The 13460-nt window shown below is 34.9% G+C and overlaps 1 protein-coding gene across 5 annotated transcripts in view; it reads left to right on the plus strand.

The window, feature by feature from the left end:
- Window positions 1-13460, plus strand: part of TRAPPC13 (trafficking protein particle complex subunit 13) — a 39394-nt gene that overhangs the window by 10536 nt on the left and 15398 nt on the right. For all 5 annotated transcript variants that reach the window (XM_028123867.2, XM_028123868.2, XM_028123869.2 and 2 more), the window contains exons 2-5: window positions 1233-1301; window positions 1874-1973; window positions 3467-3551; window positions 12139-12266. In XM_028123867.2, coding sequence (XP_027979668.1) covers window positions 1233-1301; window positions 1874-1973; window positions 3467-3551; window positions 12139-12266 — 382 coding nt within the window. The remainder of the gene's footprint in view (window positions 1-1232; window positions 1302-1873; window positions 1974-3466; window positions 3552-12138; window positions 12267-13460) is intronic.

A 13460-nucleotide genomic window follows, 5' to 3' on the forward strand; every position in this document is an offset into this window, starting at 1 on the left:
GGGAGTCTGCTTCTCCCTCTGACACTCTTCCCTCTCGTGCTCTCTGTCTCTCATTCTTTCTCTCTCAAATAAATAAAATCTTAAAAAAAAAGGTTTTGGGGTTTGATTTGAATGAACATTTTTAATAGAGTATAAAGAAATAGTCTATAATTAATTTCCAGAAATATTTCACAAGTTTATATGATTTTTAATGTTATATTTTTGTCTTTATTTTGATGTGATCAAAGGTCAGTCTTTAGAAATAATTGAAAAAGATTTTTTTTTAGTTAGAAAGTCCTAACCTTACTTGACTAGGTTTCATAAATTTTCACTTTTTAAAGTTTTTTGTGGCTTAATTTTTGCCTCTTAACTATCTGATACATAGGCAATTTATTTGATGCTTGAATTGAATTTGTAAATTAAATTTTTTATTTTTCCCAGATAGCTAACCAGTGTGCTAGCACTTTATCATGTTATTTTTTTTTCTGCATCCTAATATTTTTTTTAATTATCTAATGTATCTGTGTGGTCTTGCATTAATAAGCCAATTAGTTGATTATAGACTTAAATCTTGTAATATATGGTAAATCCATTTCTTCCTCATTTTTTCCCATTAATTTCCTTAGCTTATTTTTACTTGTTTTTCTAAATTTCAGACACATTCTGTCATGTCCCAAGAACAAATCTTAGTTTTGGTTGGAATTTTACAAAGCTATACATTAAGTGATACTTTTGTAATTTCTATACAGAATTAATACTACTTAAAGGTCCACTTACTGAACTTCCAGTGGCCAGTGATTAGAACCGAGAGATGAAGCTCATAAAGATTCGTTTTTTTTGTAAAATTACTGTCTCATATTCAAGATGGTGAATCAAAACATTTTTCCCTTTCAGGAAGATATCTTCTTGATATTGTTCATAGTCACTCAGGATTTTTCTTAAAGCCTATTCTCATATAACGTAAGCTTTAAAATTCCTTTATTTTTCAGCTTTTCTATAATGTGATATTCTACATTTACATTTAATTTTTATAATATATTAGGTTTTAAATAAATCATATGGAGATTTTCTGTTGTAAATTAACATTTTTAGTAAATCATTGGTGTGTGATTTTGGGAATACTTAACTATTATGTTTAGGAAGCTTTAGGTTATATTTGATTTTAGTATAGAATTGATGGGTATCATACACTCAACTTGGAATGCTAGCCCAAAGCAATATTAATATTTTCTTCTTTTTTTCTTAATTCACAGTGATGCGGTTAACTAAGCCTACTTTATTCACCAATATTCCAGTAACATGTGAAGAAAAAGACTTACCTGGTATGCTTTGTTCTGCTTGCACCTAGGGAAAAGTTGAAACCTGGATTGCCTATATTACCTTGGAATAAGCATAGTCTTGCCACTCTTATACTAACTTTTTGCTGCATTCTTTGTTGTCTCTTTTTGTATGATGTAAGTGGTGGCCGTCTTAAGTGTAGTAGGTCTTACTCATAATCTCTAAGTCAAGATACTGTTGATTTCCCATGGCAACAAGAAACTTTTAATTTTAGTAAGGGTACATTCATAGTCATGATATTAAAATTTTATTTATCCTCACATGTTCCATCAACATGTGTGTTAGCCATTCCCTTTATTTAAAATTATTGGAGCTCTCTATAATATATTTTGTATCTGATGACCTTCTTTTTCCTTTGTTTCTGAAGTGTTCATTCTCCATGAAAATAGAATTTTTTGGCATGCATTTGTTGTAGTGAAGATTATAAATTAGATATTTGTAATATAATTTTTGTTAAGATTCTTTTTTTTTAAGTATTTCTCCCAGCTGTTTCTTTATGGAGGTAAAACTTATTTACAAGATAGATGTTAGAATTTATGTTTTTCTCTTTCTATAGGAGATCTCTTTAACCAACTCATGAGAGATGATCCTTCAACTGTAAATGGTGCAGAAATTTTAATGTTGGGAGAAATGTTGACTTTACCACAGAATTTCGGGTAAGAATGAAATGTTGACATAAACCATTACAAATTATGTTTTCACAAAATAACTAATGAATGGAAAAATACTCATACATTTAAGTGGTTAAAAAAAAAGGTTTTACTAAAATTATACTTTGTGATTCTGGGTTTTTTTTTTAATTAAAAAAAATAAGATAGAAAAAAAGAAAAGGGGAGGGGCTCCTGGATGACTCCATCAGTTAAGTGTCCAAGTCTTGCTTTTGGCTCAGATTGTAATCTCAGGTTGGTGGAGATCAAGCCCTGCATCGGGCTCACACTGGATATGGACCTGCTTGGGATTCTCTCTGTCCCTTTCCCTCTGCCATCCCCTCCAAATCACCACCACCACCCCCCGCAAAAAAAAAAAAAAGATAATACCAAAGTATGAATAATGGTTTCTAGAATGATAAAATAACTTTCTTCCTTAGATCTTACTGCATTTTTTAATGACCATGTATTCCTTTCCTTTTAACTGACTTAATCTAAATGTTTTTCAGAAGTGACTTTCTTGTTCAGTTTCTTAGTCCTCTCCCAACATAAGGTGTCAGACTTGTCAGCTCATTAGGAACTGTCAATTTTTATTCCTTCTCTTATTCTTAGCTCTTCTCTTATTCTAGGCTACTAATGAGGTAGAAGCCCTTGGTTTTACTCTGTTTGCAACTGAGAGAATTTAAGACCACGTGGAATTTTTCAGGTTTTTATTTATTTATTTATTTTTAAGATTTTATTTATTTTAGAGAGGGGGAGCACAGAGAGAGGCAGAAGGAGAAGCAGACTCCCCGCTGAACAGAGAGCCTAAAGCAGGACTCGATCCCAGGACCCTGAGATCATGACCTGAGCTGAAGGCAGACACTTAACTGACTAAGCCATCCAGGCGCCCCAATTTTTCAGGTTTTTAAAAAAGGTTTAGAGAATGTGGTCACTGACTGGTGTCTTGAAAGCTTGGAAATATATTCATATTAAAAAAATTACATAAACTATATTTATAGATTTTTGTGTAATATATATTTATAAACAGGTATTCTTATAAATTTTTACAAAAATATAAAGTAGTCATTATTTGTATTAGAATAACTTAGAAAAATAAAACAAATTGGTAAAAAATACTCAGATCAGTTACTAGGGTCTCTACTAGATTTAGGGCATAAGCTATTTCAAAAATTGCCTTTTCTAGTCTCTTCAGTAATAAATCCTAAGACTTTTAACATGGATCTGATTTCAGTGACTTATGTCTAGAGAAACAGGCTGTTTGTACAGTAGTTGAGCGTCAAGATATATATCATGTTTTATAGGCTATATCAGTATTTTGAACTGTACTGGGTAATGAATGAGCAGCCTAAGGTATACAAAGGAATGCTGAAGCAGTATTTAAGCAGATCACTATCCTTTACTAAATTCTTCTCCACTTTAAGTTCTCAGTGGTGCTTATATAGAATATTTGTGTTAAAACTTGAGTGGATTTTTGCCTAAAAGTTTATTTTATTTCACAGGAATATATTTTTGGGAGAGACCTTTTCCAGTTATATCAGCGTTCATAATGATAGCAATCAAGTTGTAAAAGATATATTAGTAAAAGTAAGTGGCATTCTTGTTTGGGATATATTTTTTTTTAACTTTTTAATTTGTATTCCTGTGGTTTTGAAACATCATTAAAATGCATTTTGATACTGGACTTTTTAATTGTCATTAAAAACAGGCATTAATTGAACACTTAAAGGTATAAGATAATATTCTGGGCACAGAATCATTTTTCCTTATCCTCAAAGATGTGATCACTTGGGTGAGAAAGTATACCAAAGGTTTAAGTTTTTATTAATAATTTGTGATTAACATGATAAAATTTGGAAGAAGAGGAAAGATCACAGAGAATTGCATCAATCACGAAGACTTATTGGAGAAGGAACACAACAGGATCTTCAAAGAATGGTAGGATTTAGAGAAAAAGAGGAACATGATACTCAGGAGCAGAGGCATAGGCATCCATAAAGTGTGCTTGTAGCAGAGAACAGAATTCACTTGGTAGAAGAAGTAGGTAAGATACAGAGATGTGTAGTAGTCATAAAGTGGAGCATCTTAAAAGCCAGGTTATAGCTAAGGGTTTGAGCTTTTTTTTTTAAGGCAGTGGGCAGTCAGTGGGGACTTTTGAGCAAAGGTATTCACACCGTGTTGGAATTGGAAGACTGATATGAAAGCATTGTATGGGATAGTTTGTAGGAAATACACCAGTGAGATTTTTGCAGTCATTTAGAAATCAAAAGGTAGAATATGCTAACTCAATTAAACAATCTGAAATTTATTCAGAAAGAGAAAGGGCATAAAGAAAGTAAAAATTTACTGTAGGTCAGGGGCACCTGGGTGGCTCAGTTGTTGAGCATCTGCCTCGGCTTGGGTCGTGAACCCAGGGTCCTGGGATCGAGCCCCGCATCAGGCTCCCTGCTCGGTGGGAAGCCTGCTTCTCCCTCTCCATCTGCCCTTGCTTGTGTGCCCTCTCTCACTGTGTCTCTCTGTCAAATGAATAAAATCTTAAAAAAAAAAAAAAATTTTACTGTAGGTCAGGGAGAAGTCATCAAAGCTATTTTCACATGGTAACTTTATGTTACTAGAGCATTGCCAAAAGGGAAGTCCAATTAAAATGAGTTTTAAAACGATCAACAAGTATTAGAATTGAAAAGGTCCTCATAGAGTCAATATTCCAAATTTCATATATGACTCAACTACCAGAAACTGGATGCAAAATTTTTCATAGATGTTTGTATGTTTGTCATAATATGGATGGAGTTTCTGCCTTTTATTAAACTGCGGGTTGTCAGACTATAGCCTGCAGGCCAAATTTGGTCTCTTGCCTGTTTTTATAAGGCCTTGGAGCTAAGAATGGTTTCTACATTTTCAAATGATTCAAAAGAAACAATCTTAACTTTGGATGTGAAAATTATATGAAATTCAAATGTCATTGTCCATAAATAAAGTTTTATTGGCACACAGCCACAGTCATTCATTTATGTATTATCTGGGGCAGATATTAAGCTGCAACTGGGAGTACAACTGGGGAGTTGCAGAGTTGCAAAGAGATTGTATTATGACCTATAAAGTCCAAGTTATTTGCTATCTGACCTTTTAAAAAGTTTGCCAACCTCTGCATTGATATGAAAAGGTCTGACTGTGAGAACTTGGAGAACATATACTTTTTTCCTGGCATACAGTTGACATTCAGTAATTGATTAATTTATTTTCATAAGGTGAATAAATCAACAAGTACATATGATTTAAGTCAGTATTTAAAAGAGTAATATAATAGCATACTTAGTATAAAATATCTATTTATATTTATGTTGGCTTTATTCAGCTTTAATTTCCATAAAGGTAGTGGTATTTAATAATAATAGTAGCTAATGTTTATTGTGCAGCGCCCACCAAGAGTTATCTTAGTTTCTCAGATAAGACATTGAGATTCATGATTTACATATAAGCCATTTTTTTTAAAGATTTTTATTTTTTTAAAGATTTTATTTATTTGAGAGAGATAAGAGAGCACGAGAGGGAAGAGGGTCAGAGGGAGAAGCAGACTCCCTGCTGAGCAGGGAGCCCGATGTGGGCCTTGATCCCAGGACTCCAGGATCATGACCTGAGCTGAAGGCAGTCGCTTAACCAACTGAGCCACCCAGGCGCCCTCATATAAGCCGTTTTTGACATCAGATAACTTAAGAGGATATAGGTAAGGAAGCACAGCATGATACGGGTTTATATTTTTCTTTTCTATGTTGTCTATTAACTTTTAGATGTCTCTATTATGGTTTCTTAAAAAAAGATTTAGGGGGTGCTTGGGTGGCTCAGTCAGTTAAGCGTCTGCCTTTGGTTAAGCATCTGCCTTGGGCTCAGGTCATGATCTCAGGGTCTTGGGATCGAGCCCTGCATCGGGCTCCCTGCACAGCGGCAAGTCGGCTTCTCCCTCTGTGATCTCTCTCGCTGTTAAATAAATAAAATCTTCTAAAAATAAATAAGTAAAAGATTTAGGTAATTTTCCTTCATTTTCAGTGTCTTGAAACAATGTATTTGGAGCATTTAGACTATCTGCTTTTTGTAGGGTTTAAAGAATTCTGTGAAATCATGTGAGCTTGTATGTCTAATGGGGGAAGTTTCTTAACATTTGCACTTTTTCCTGTGGAGATCAGTTTAAGCTTTTTGTGTCTAATGGCGTATAACAGTTTGTTAAACTTTTATTCCTGGAAATGATCCACTTTAGGTAGTATTTGCGTACAGGTCTAAAAGTAGTCTCTGAAAAATTTCTTCTCTATTGGTGTTATTTTTCCCCTGGTCATTTCTTATTTTGCATAATTTTGCTTCCTTTTTTTTCTCTCTTCGTTAAACTAGCTTTTGTTTAGTATATTTTTTTTTCAGAAAAGCTATTTTCATTACTTACATTTAATGTGTTTTTATTCTCTACCTCTTTGATTTTTGCTTTTAACAAGTTCCTTTCTTATGCCTCTGATTTTTTACTTTGTTCTTTTCTAGCTTTCTCAGCTGGGGATTTAATTTTTAAATTTTTATTCTTTTATTTCTGTTGATAAAAGAATTTTCTTCTGATTGACTACTTTAAACATATCCTACAGATTCTAATATGTAGCGTTTTCATTCTGATTACTTTTTGAAGAATTCTATAATTTTATTTTTATTTCCTCTTCTACCCAAGAGTTGTTTAATAGGTTTTTCAGATAGAAAGGAGGGTTTTTTTTCGGTTAATGATCTATAGTTTGTTTAATTGCATTGTGATAAATTTTGTTCTTGTTTTATTCCTGCTTACAGAACTTGATAGTGTTTTCTTTGTGACCTAATATTAATTTTTAATGAATATTCATGTGTACTTAAGAAGAAGGTGTATTTTCTATTATCCATTGTAAAGCTAGATACGTAGATCCATAAGATTTACCTTACTAATGGTGTTGGTAGGGCTCCCGTATCCTTCCTCCCCCCCCCTTTTTTTTTGGTCAACTTGATCTGTCTTGTCCTGAAAGTGACATGTTAATCTCATATTATTAGTGTGCTTCTATTTCTATCTTAAACTTTGTGCTTTATGAAAGGCTATGCTCTTTGGTTCATAGATATTTATGCTTGTTATTCTTCATTTTGAATTGTGGTTTATAGCACTAAAAGTTTCCTCCTTTGACAGTTTAATGCTTTTTGGCTCGAGTCTTGGTTGGGGTGTCTATATCACTACCCAGTTTTGTTACTGTTTCCATTTGCCTGGTGTGCCTTTGTCCATCTTTTTATTTTTAGCCTTTCTCATTTTGTTTTTATTTATGTTTCTTTTATATTACACATAGTTGGGTCTTGCTTTGTGAGCCATATTGAATATTTTTATTAGATGAATTAAGTCCATTCACATATATCTGTAAGTTTATATGGTCAGTTTCGAATATGTCACATTGTTTTCTATTTAAATAGTAAGTGTATTATGTTATATCTGCTATGCCTTTTTTCTCCACACAGTGTGTTTTCATTCCTTATTTTTCAAATAATTTTTGTGTTTAGGGAAGTTTATATTTTGTTTTACATTTTGCCTTTGTATTTATGCCTTTTATGATATTTACCCCCTTTGCTGTTTCTTACTTGGCTGCTTACTGTAGGGCTTTTAGTCTAATAGCGTCCTTTAACTCTACCTATTGCTTAGACCACTTTCCTTTGCCCCCTTCTCGTATCTTCCCATTTTTATTTGCATGTTGATTGGATGGAGATTTCTCAAGTAGATTGCTCCAGACATGCTTGTGGGGGATAATATCCTCAGAGCCTTGAAATGTCCAAAAGTGTTTTTATACTTGAAGGACAGTTTGGCTGGATATAAAATCCTTCGTTTACATTTTCCTTCCTTATGTTTTCTGAAAATGCTACACCTTTGTTACTTAGCTATATATATGCTGTTTTTGAGAGGACTGATGCCAGTCATATTCTCTTGCCTTATAAGTTATTTGGTAATTTTATCTGGAGGCCCTAGGGATTTTTTTTTTCCTGTATGTTTTAGAATTGGTCGTTTGATGTCATTTCTCTGATAGCAAGTGGACCCTTTCAGTATGTAGATTTAGATCTTTTATTTCTAGAAAGTTTTCATGGATTTTAATAGTAGTTGTATTCAGTTATTTCGTTTGTCATTTCACGTTTCTAATATGATTTGTGTCCTTTTCTTTTTTTCTTTCCTGAATTTAATCAACTATTTACATTCTTCTCTAAAAAAATTTTAGCTCCATGCTAAAACAACAACACCAACAAATTTAGCTTTAGTTTTAAAATTTCTCATTCTAGGTGTTTTTTTATATTTCATATGTTCTCTTGAGAGTATTTAATTCAGTTTGACTATTTTACTGTAGTTTTCTCTTAGTATACAGTAGTTAGTTCACTATTGGTTTTGGGTGGCAGTTTTTATCAGTGAATTGTCTCAGTTCTCATCTACTTTTATAGTATTTTTTGTATAGATGAAGACTATTGGTAGCTTTGCATTCTGTGAAATGTAGTTTGGGTGCTTTGATATTCCTAATTCAAAAACACCCTCTTAAAGCATTGTGAACAAAGTGTGGTTTCTTTACTGGATGGCTTTTGGGAAGGCTGATGAAGGAGGAAGGGGTTGTGTGTTCCTCAAATTTCCTTTTTTTTTTTTTTAAGATTTTATTTGTCAGAGATAAATAAAGCAGGGGGAGCGGCAGGCAGAGGGAGAAGCAGGCTCCCCTCTGAGCAGGGAGCCCGACGTGGGGCTCGATCCCAGGATGCTGGGATCATGCCCTGAGCCAAAGGCAGACGCTTAACCAACTGAGCCACCCAGGAGCCCCAGATTTTCTCTTTTCATGTGAATTGTAGTGTCCTAAATTTTTCCTCTTCCCTCCACAGTTTCCAAAAGGTGTCTCTCCTTTTAACTCTTTTTCAAAATCCTGATGTGTTTTCTTTCCTGTCAAACAACTGTTACGTCCCTTTCCTATAGACCATGCTCTCATCTTCCAGTAATGCCCTTTCTCAGTATTTTCACGCTTAGAATAGACTTTGTCTTTGTGGAAGTGGTTTAGATCAGTGTTAGACCTTCTCTTTCTCTTCAGCTCAACTTTTCCTGAACTTCTCTTATTCTTTGCAAAGGCTTATGGCAAGAGCGTGAGAAATAGCTTGCAAAAATTTGATATCGTCTCCTTGGGTAATTTGAAATTTGGACATTTGCTGCTTTCTGCTTACACTAACACAAGGTTTAGTATAGTTTTATTTGTTTTTGTCTTGTTTTTTGTTTTTGTTTTTGTTTTGTGGATGACTTGGGAGATCGTAATTATACTGCTACTATTACTTCAGCTACCCAGACTTCTGCCCTCAAAACTTTTTTTTATAACTCCTGGAATTTTGAAATCAAGAAGAGAGATTGTGAATCTGTACTTTTTTTATTCTTTTGCTGTCAGTTTAGTGTTGTTTTTGTTTTTTGTTTTTTTTTAAGATTTTATTTATTTATTTGACAGAGACAACCAGAGAGGGAACACAAGCAGGGGGCGTGGGAGAGGGAGAAGCAGGCTTCCCGCCAAGCAGGGAGTCCGATGCGGGACTTGATCCCAGGACCCTGGGATCATGACCTGAGCCGAAGGCAGATGCTTAACCAACTGAGCCACCCAGGTGCCCCCCTCTCTCTGAAACCCTCGGTTTGTCTTCTGGGGTCCAGGGTCCCTAGTCTCTCATGGTTCATCTCCCTTTCTTTTTTTTTTTTTTTAAAGATTTTATTTATTTGAGAGAGAGAGAATGAGAGACAGAGAGCACGAGAGGGGGGAGGGTCAGAGGGAGAAGCAGACTCCCCGCCGAGCAGGGAGCCCGATGTGGGACTCGATCCCGGGACTCCGGGATCATGACCCGAGCCGAAGGCAGTTGCTTAACCAACTGAGCCACCCAGGCGCCCCATCTCCCTTTCTGACTCTTGATTTCAGCTCAGGTCTGGATCTCAGGGTTGTGAGGTCAGGCCCCTCTTGAGAAAAAAAAAAAAAAAATATTCCCCTATCCCAAGCCAGCCTTCTATTTCTCCACTACTATTTTCCCCAAACATTTAAATTCAACACAGGTAGGAATTTTGGTCTGTTTTGTTCACTGATGTATCTCCAGCTCCTGGCAAAGCCCTGGCCTATAGTAGGTAATAAGAAAGTAAATGTTTGGTGCAGCATTATTTATAATAGCAAAAAAGAAAAAAAGATTCAAGTGTTCAGCCGTATATATATTAATACTGTAGTTATAACACTTAAAAAAATGACATAGAGGAAAACATACTGGACAGAAAGCCCATGGGTTTGAGTGTTTCTTTTTTTTAACCCCCTCTTCTCTGATTTCTAAAATGTTTAAGGAATTTTTAATCTTAGTTCCATTACTTACTAGTTGTATTGTTACTTCTCTGTGCCTTGGTTTTATTCTGTGTAAAATGGGAATCGTATGACTGCCTACTTAGGATTGTAGATATTTTTTTTTTAAGATTTTATTTATTTATTTGAGAGAGAGAATGAGAGAGAGAGAGCATGAGAGGGGGGAGGGTCAGAGGGAGAAGCAGACTCCCTGCCGAGCAGGGAGCCCGATGATATTAAATGAATAATGAGCTTAGAACAAGGCCTTGCACATAGAGAGTGCCCAATAAATCTGAGTTCCTGCTATTTTATAACTGAATATAACGACCAAAGGGATAGCACAAATAAATATCCCGCTTCCCAGTGCCTAGCTTTAAGAATGTTAGATTAGAATTAACTGCAGAAAACCTGTTAGGTTTTTAAAAACAAAGACTTAATAGAATCCAAGCTTTTATTTTTTTATTTTTATTTTTATCTTTTTTAAGATTTTATTTATTTATTTGACAGAGAAAGACACAGCGAGAGAGGGAACACAAGCAGGGGGAGAGGGAGAAGCAGGCTTCCTGCCGAGCAGGGAGCCCAATGCGGGGCTGGATCCCAGGACCCTGGGATCTTGACCTGAGACGAAGGCAGACACTTAATGACTGAGCCACCCAGGCGCCCCAGAATCCAAGCTTTTATATAAAAACTTCCCCTAATCCTTATGACCTAGCATGATCTTTACTTTCTCTGAATTTTTTTTGACATTCGCCTCAAAGTTTCATCATAACATCATTCAGTATTCAACCCGTGTTTATTAATTACCTAGTATGGTGTCAGGCATCAGGTTGTAGTAGTGAGCAAGGGAAGACAAAAGAGGTTTGTGCCTCCTTAGACCTTACATTTTCGATAGGGTGGGCAGAAACAGGTATACAAAATACTATAAATAAGTAACTATAGATTGTGGTAAATGTTAAAGGGAAGTTAAATTTGATTGTGACACAAAGTGAGATTAAGGGAGGATGCCATTTATGACAATTAGAGTGAAAAATGTTCGAAAAGAAATAAAGGGGGAATGTAATAGAAAGCAACTGGGTGTTATTTTAGAGAAGATAGTCCTTTGTTGGTGACCTTAATGCTGATCTCTCCTTCTACAAATAACATATGATATTGTTTTGAATAGTAATTTATCCTTTAGTGTTACAGAGTAGCACATGTGTACACATCTATCTCTGTTTGTTCCTGGGATACCCATCTGTATGTATGTTTTAAAACCATATATTCATATTGATGCCTCTAATTCCAACTCAATACCACAAGTTTTGTTGCAGCCTTCTCCCTTTCCTTATTTGCACCTTTTTTTCTCCAGAGGTGAGAAGCTTCTCTCTTGTTATCCATAGTATTTTTTTTGTTTGGTCCTGGTATACACATAACTGTTGCAGAATTGCTAATCCATACCCCTGTGAACAAGCAAACATACTAGCTAAAGTACAATATTTGTGTGCCATTCTTTTTGTCTCTAGCTTTTGTTAGCCAAACTAACTTAGGTTAGTTCTTTTTTTCCCCATTCCTCTTTCCCACTGTGGTTGTGTTCATTTGGTATTATTTGTATTCCATTACCTCTTCCCCCTACTTCCTGGCTGATTTTTATTTATTTAATTTGGGTGTGCATGTATGAAACATGAATGTGGTTTTAAGCTACAGAGCTCTATAGAAAGATTGACACCAAGAAGTGTTGCTCCCCGTTAACCCTGCTTCCTTGTTCCTGCTCCCCTATTTTTACTCATACCCAGTCACAACCTGTAGGTAACCAGTCTCATTTGGATTTTTTTTAATCTCTTTTTTTCAAGGCTGATCTTCAGACAAGTTCTCAGCGTTTAAATCTTTCAGCCTCCAATGCTGCAGTGGCTGAACTTAAACCTGATTGTTGTATTGATGATGTCATACACCATGAAGTAAAGGAAATTGGAACACACATGTAAGGATTAATTTTACTAGTTCTCAAAGGCTTTTACTTATGTATGCCTTTATTTGAAATTTTCGCTTTACGTACTTTTAGCATTAAGCCTAAGAGTCTACTTAGGAAGGAATTTAATGTTGTAAGCTTACGTGCTTACCACAAACAAACTTTAAACAAAATGTTTGTTTTATAGGGGAAAATATGTTAATTTATTTTCCTTTATTTCTGTTTTCATGTTTGCATCTACAGACAATCTTATCCAAAAAATAAAAAGCCGTACAAATGTTTAAAACCCAGGTACCACTCTGACTGAAAGTACATTTATTATTTTTTGAAATGCTAGGAACTGACATTATAGTGTTTATTTTTAAATTACAACTTTTCAGTTCTGTATTTAACTGTGTATATACACTTTACCCTGAGAATTCAGAAATACAGAACCAAAGTAAGACAAGCTATGAGAAAAAAATCTCAAATTCTGTATTCCTGGCCTATGTATGTATTTCAGTGTGAATCCTCTATTTTTCTTTGTCTGAGAGGCAAATATGAAAATTTCAGCCATTTAAAGTAATTTTAGACTTCATCTGCCTTACCATCCCCACATACAATCAATTTACAAAGTCCTGATAGTTCTTACTAACTATATGTCATTACCCCCCCCTTCTTCATCTCCACCCTTGTCACCATTTTTGCCTCTCTTCCGTGACTTAAAGAAGTATATAACATTAGCTGTTAATCAGTTCATTGTGGTGACATCTCTTTTGTAGGCACTTCTTGGTATATATTCTGTGGTTGGTATAAGCTTTGGAGTCAAAATTTAAAGAGTTCAAATTTCACCTCCATCATTTAGTAATTACATGGTCTTGGATAAGTCACTTAACTCTTCAGTGACTACCACTACCCTTAGAAAATTCTTTGTATTGGCTTTACAAAGTTCTCTAGAACCTAATCCTTACCAGCCGCTTTAGTTCTTACCTTTTCTCACTCCTCGCTCCTTTATACTGTCATATTGGAAGTCTCTTTCTTTTGCACTCCTCTATGACTTGAGATAAATTCTTCCATTCCTAAGGAATGCCTCTGTTCTTTTTCTAGCTTACTTCCACTTCTTCATATCTCCGATTCACCATGACTTCTTGAAGAGGCTTTCCTGACCTCCAAGACTAAATTAAATATCCCTTTTAATGTATTCTATAACATCCACAACTTGTCATT

The sequence above is a fragment of the Eumetopias jubatus genome, unplaced genomic scaffold (assembly GCF_037043125.1).
Source record: "Eumetopias jubatus isolate StellerSeaLion01/CBP00866 unplaced genomic scaffold, mEumJub1_p1.0 scaffold_5, whole genome shotgun sequence".
Lineage (NCBI taxonomy): Eukaryota > Metazoa > Chordata > Mammalia > Carnivora > Otariidae > Eumetopias > Eumetopias jubatus.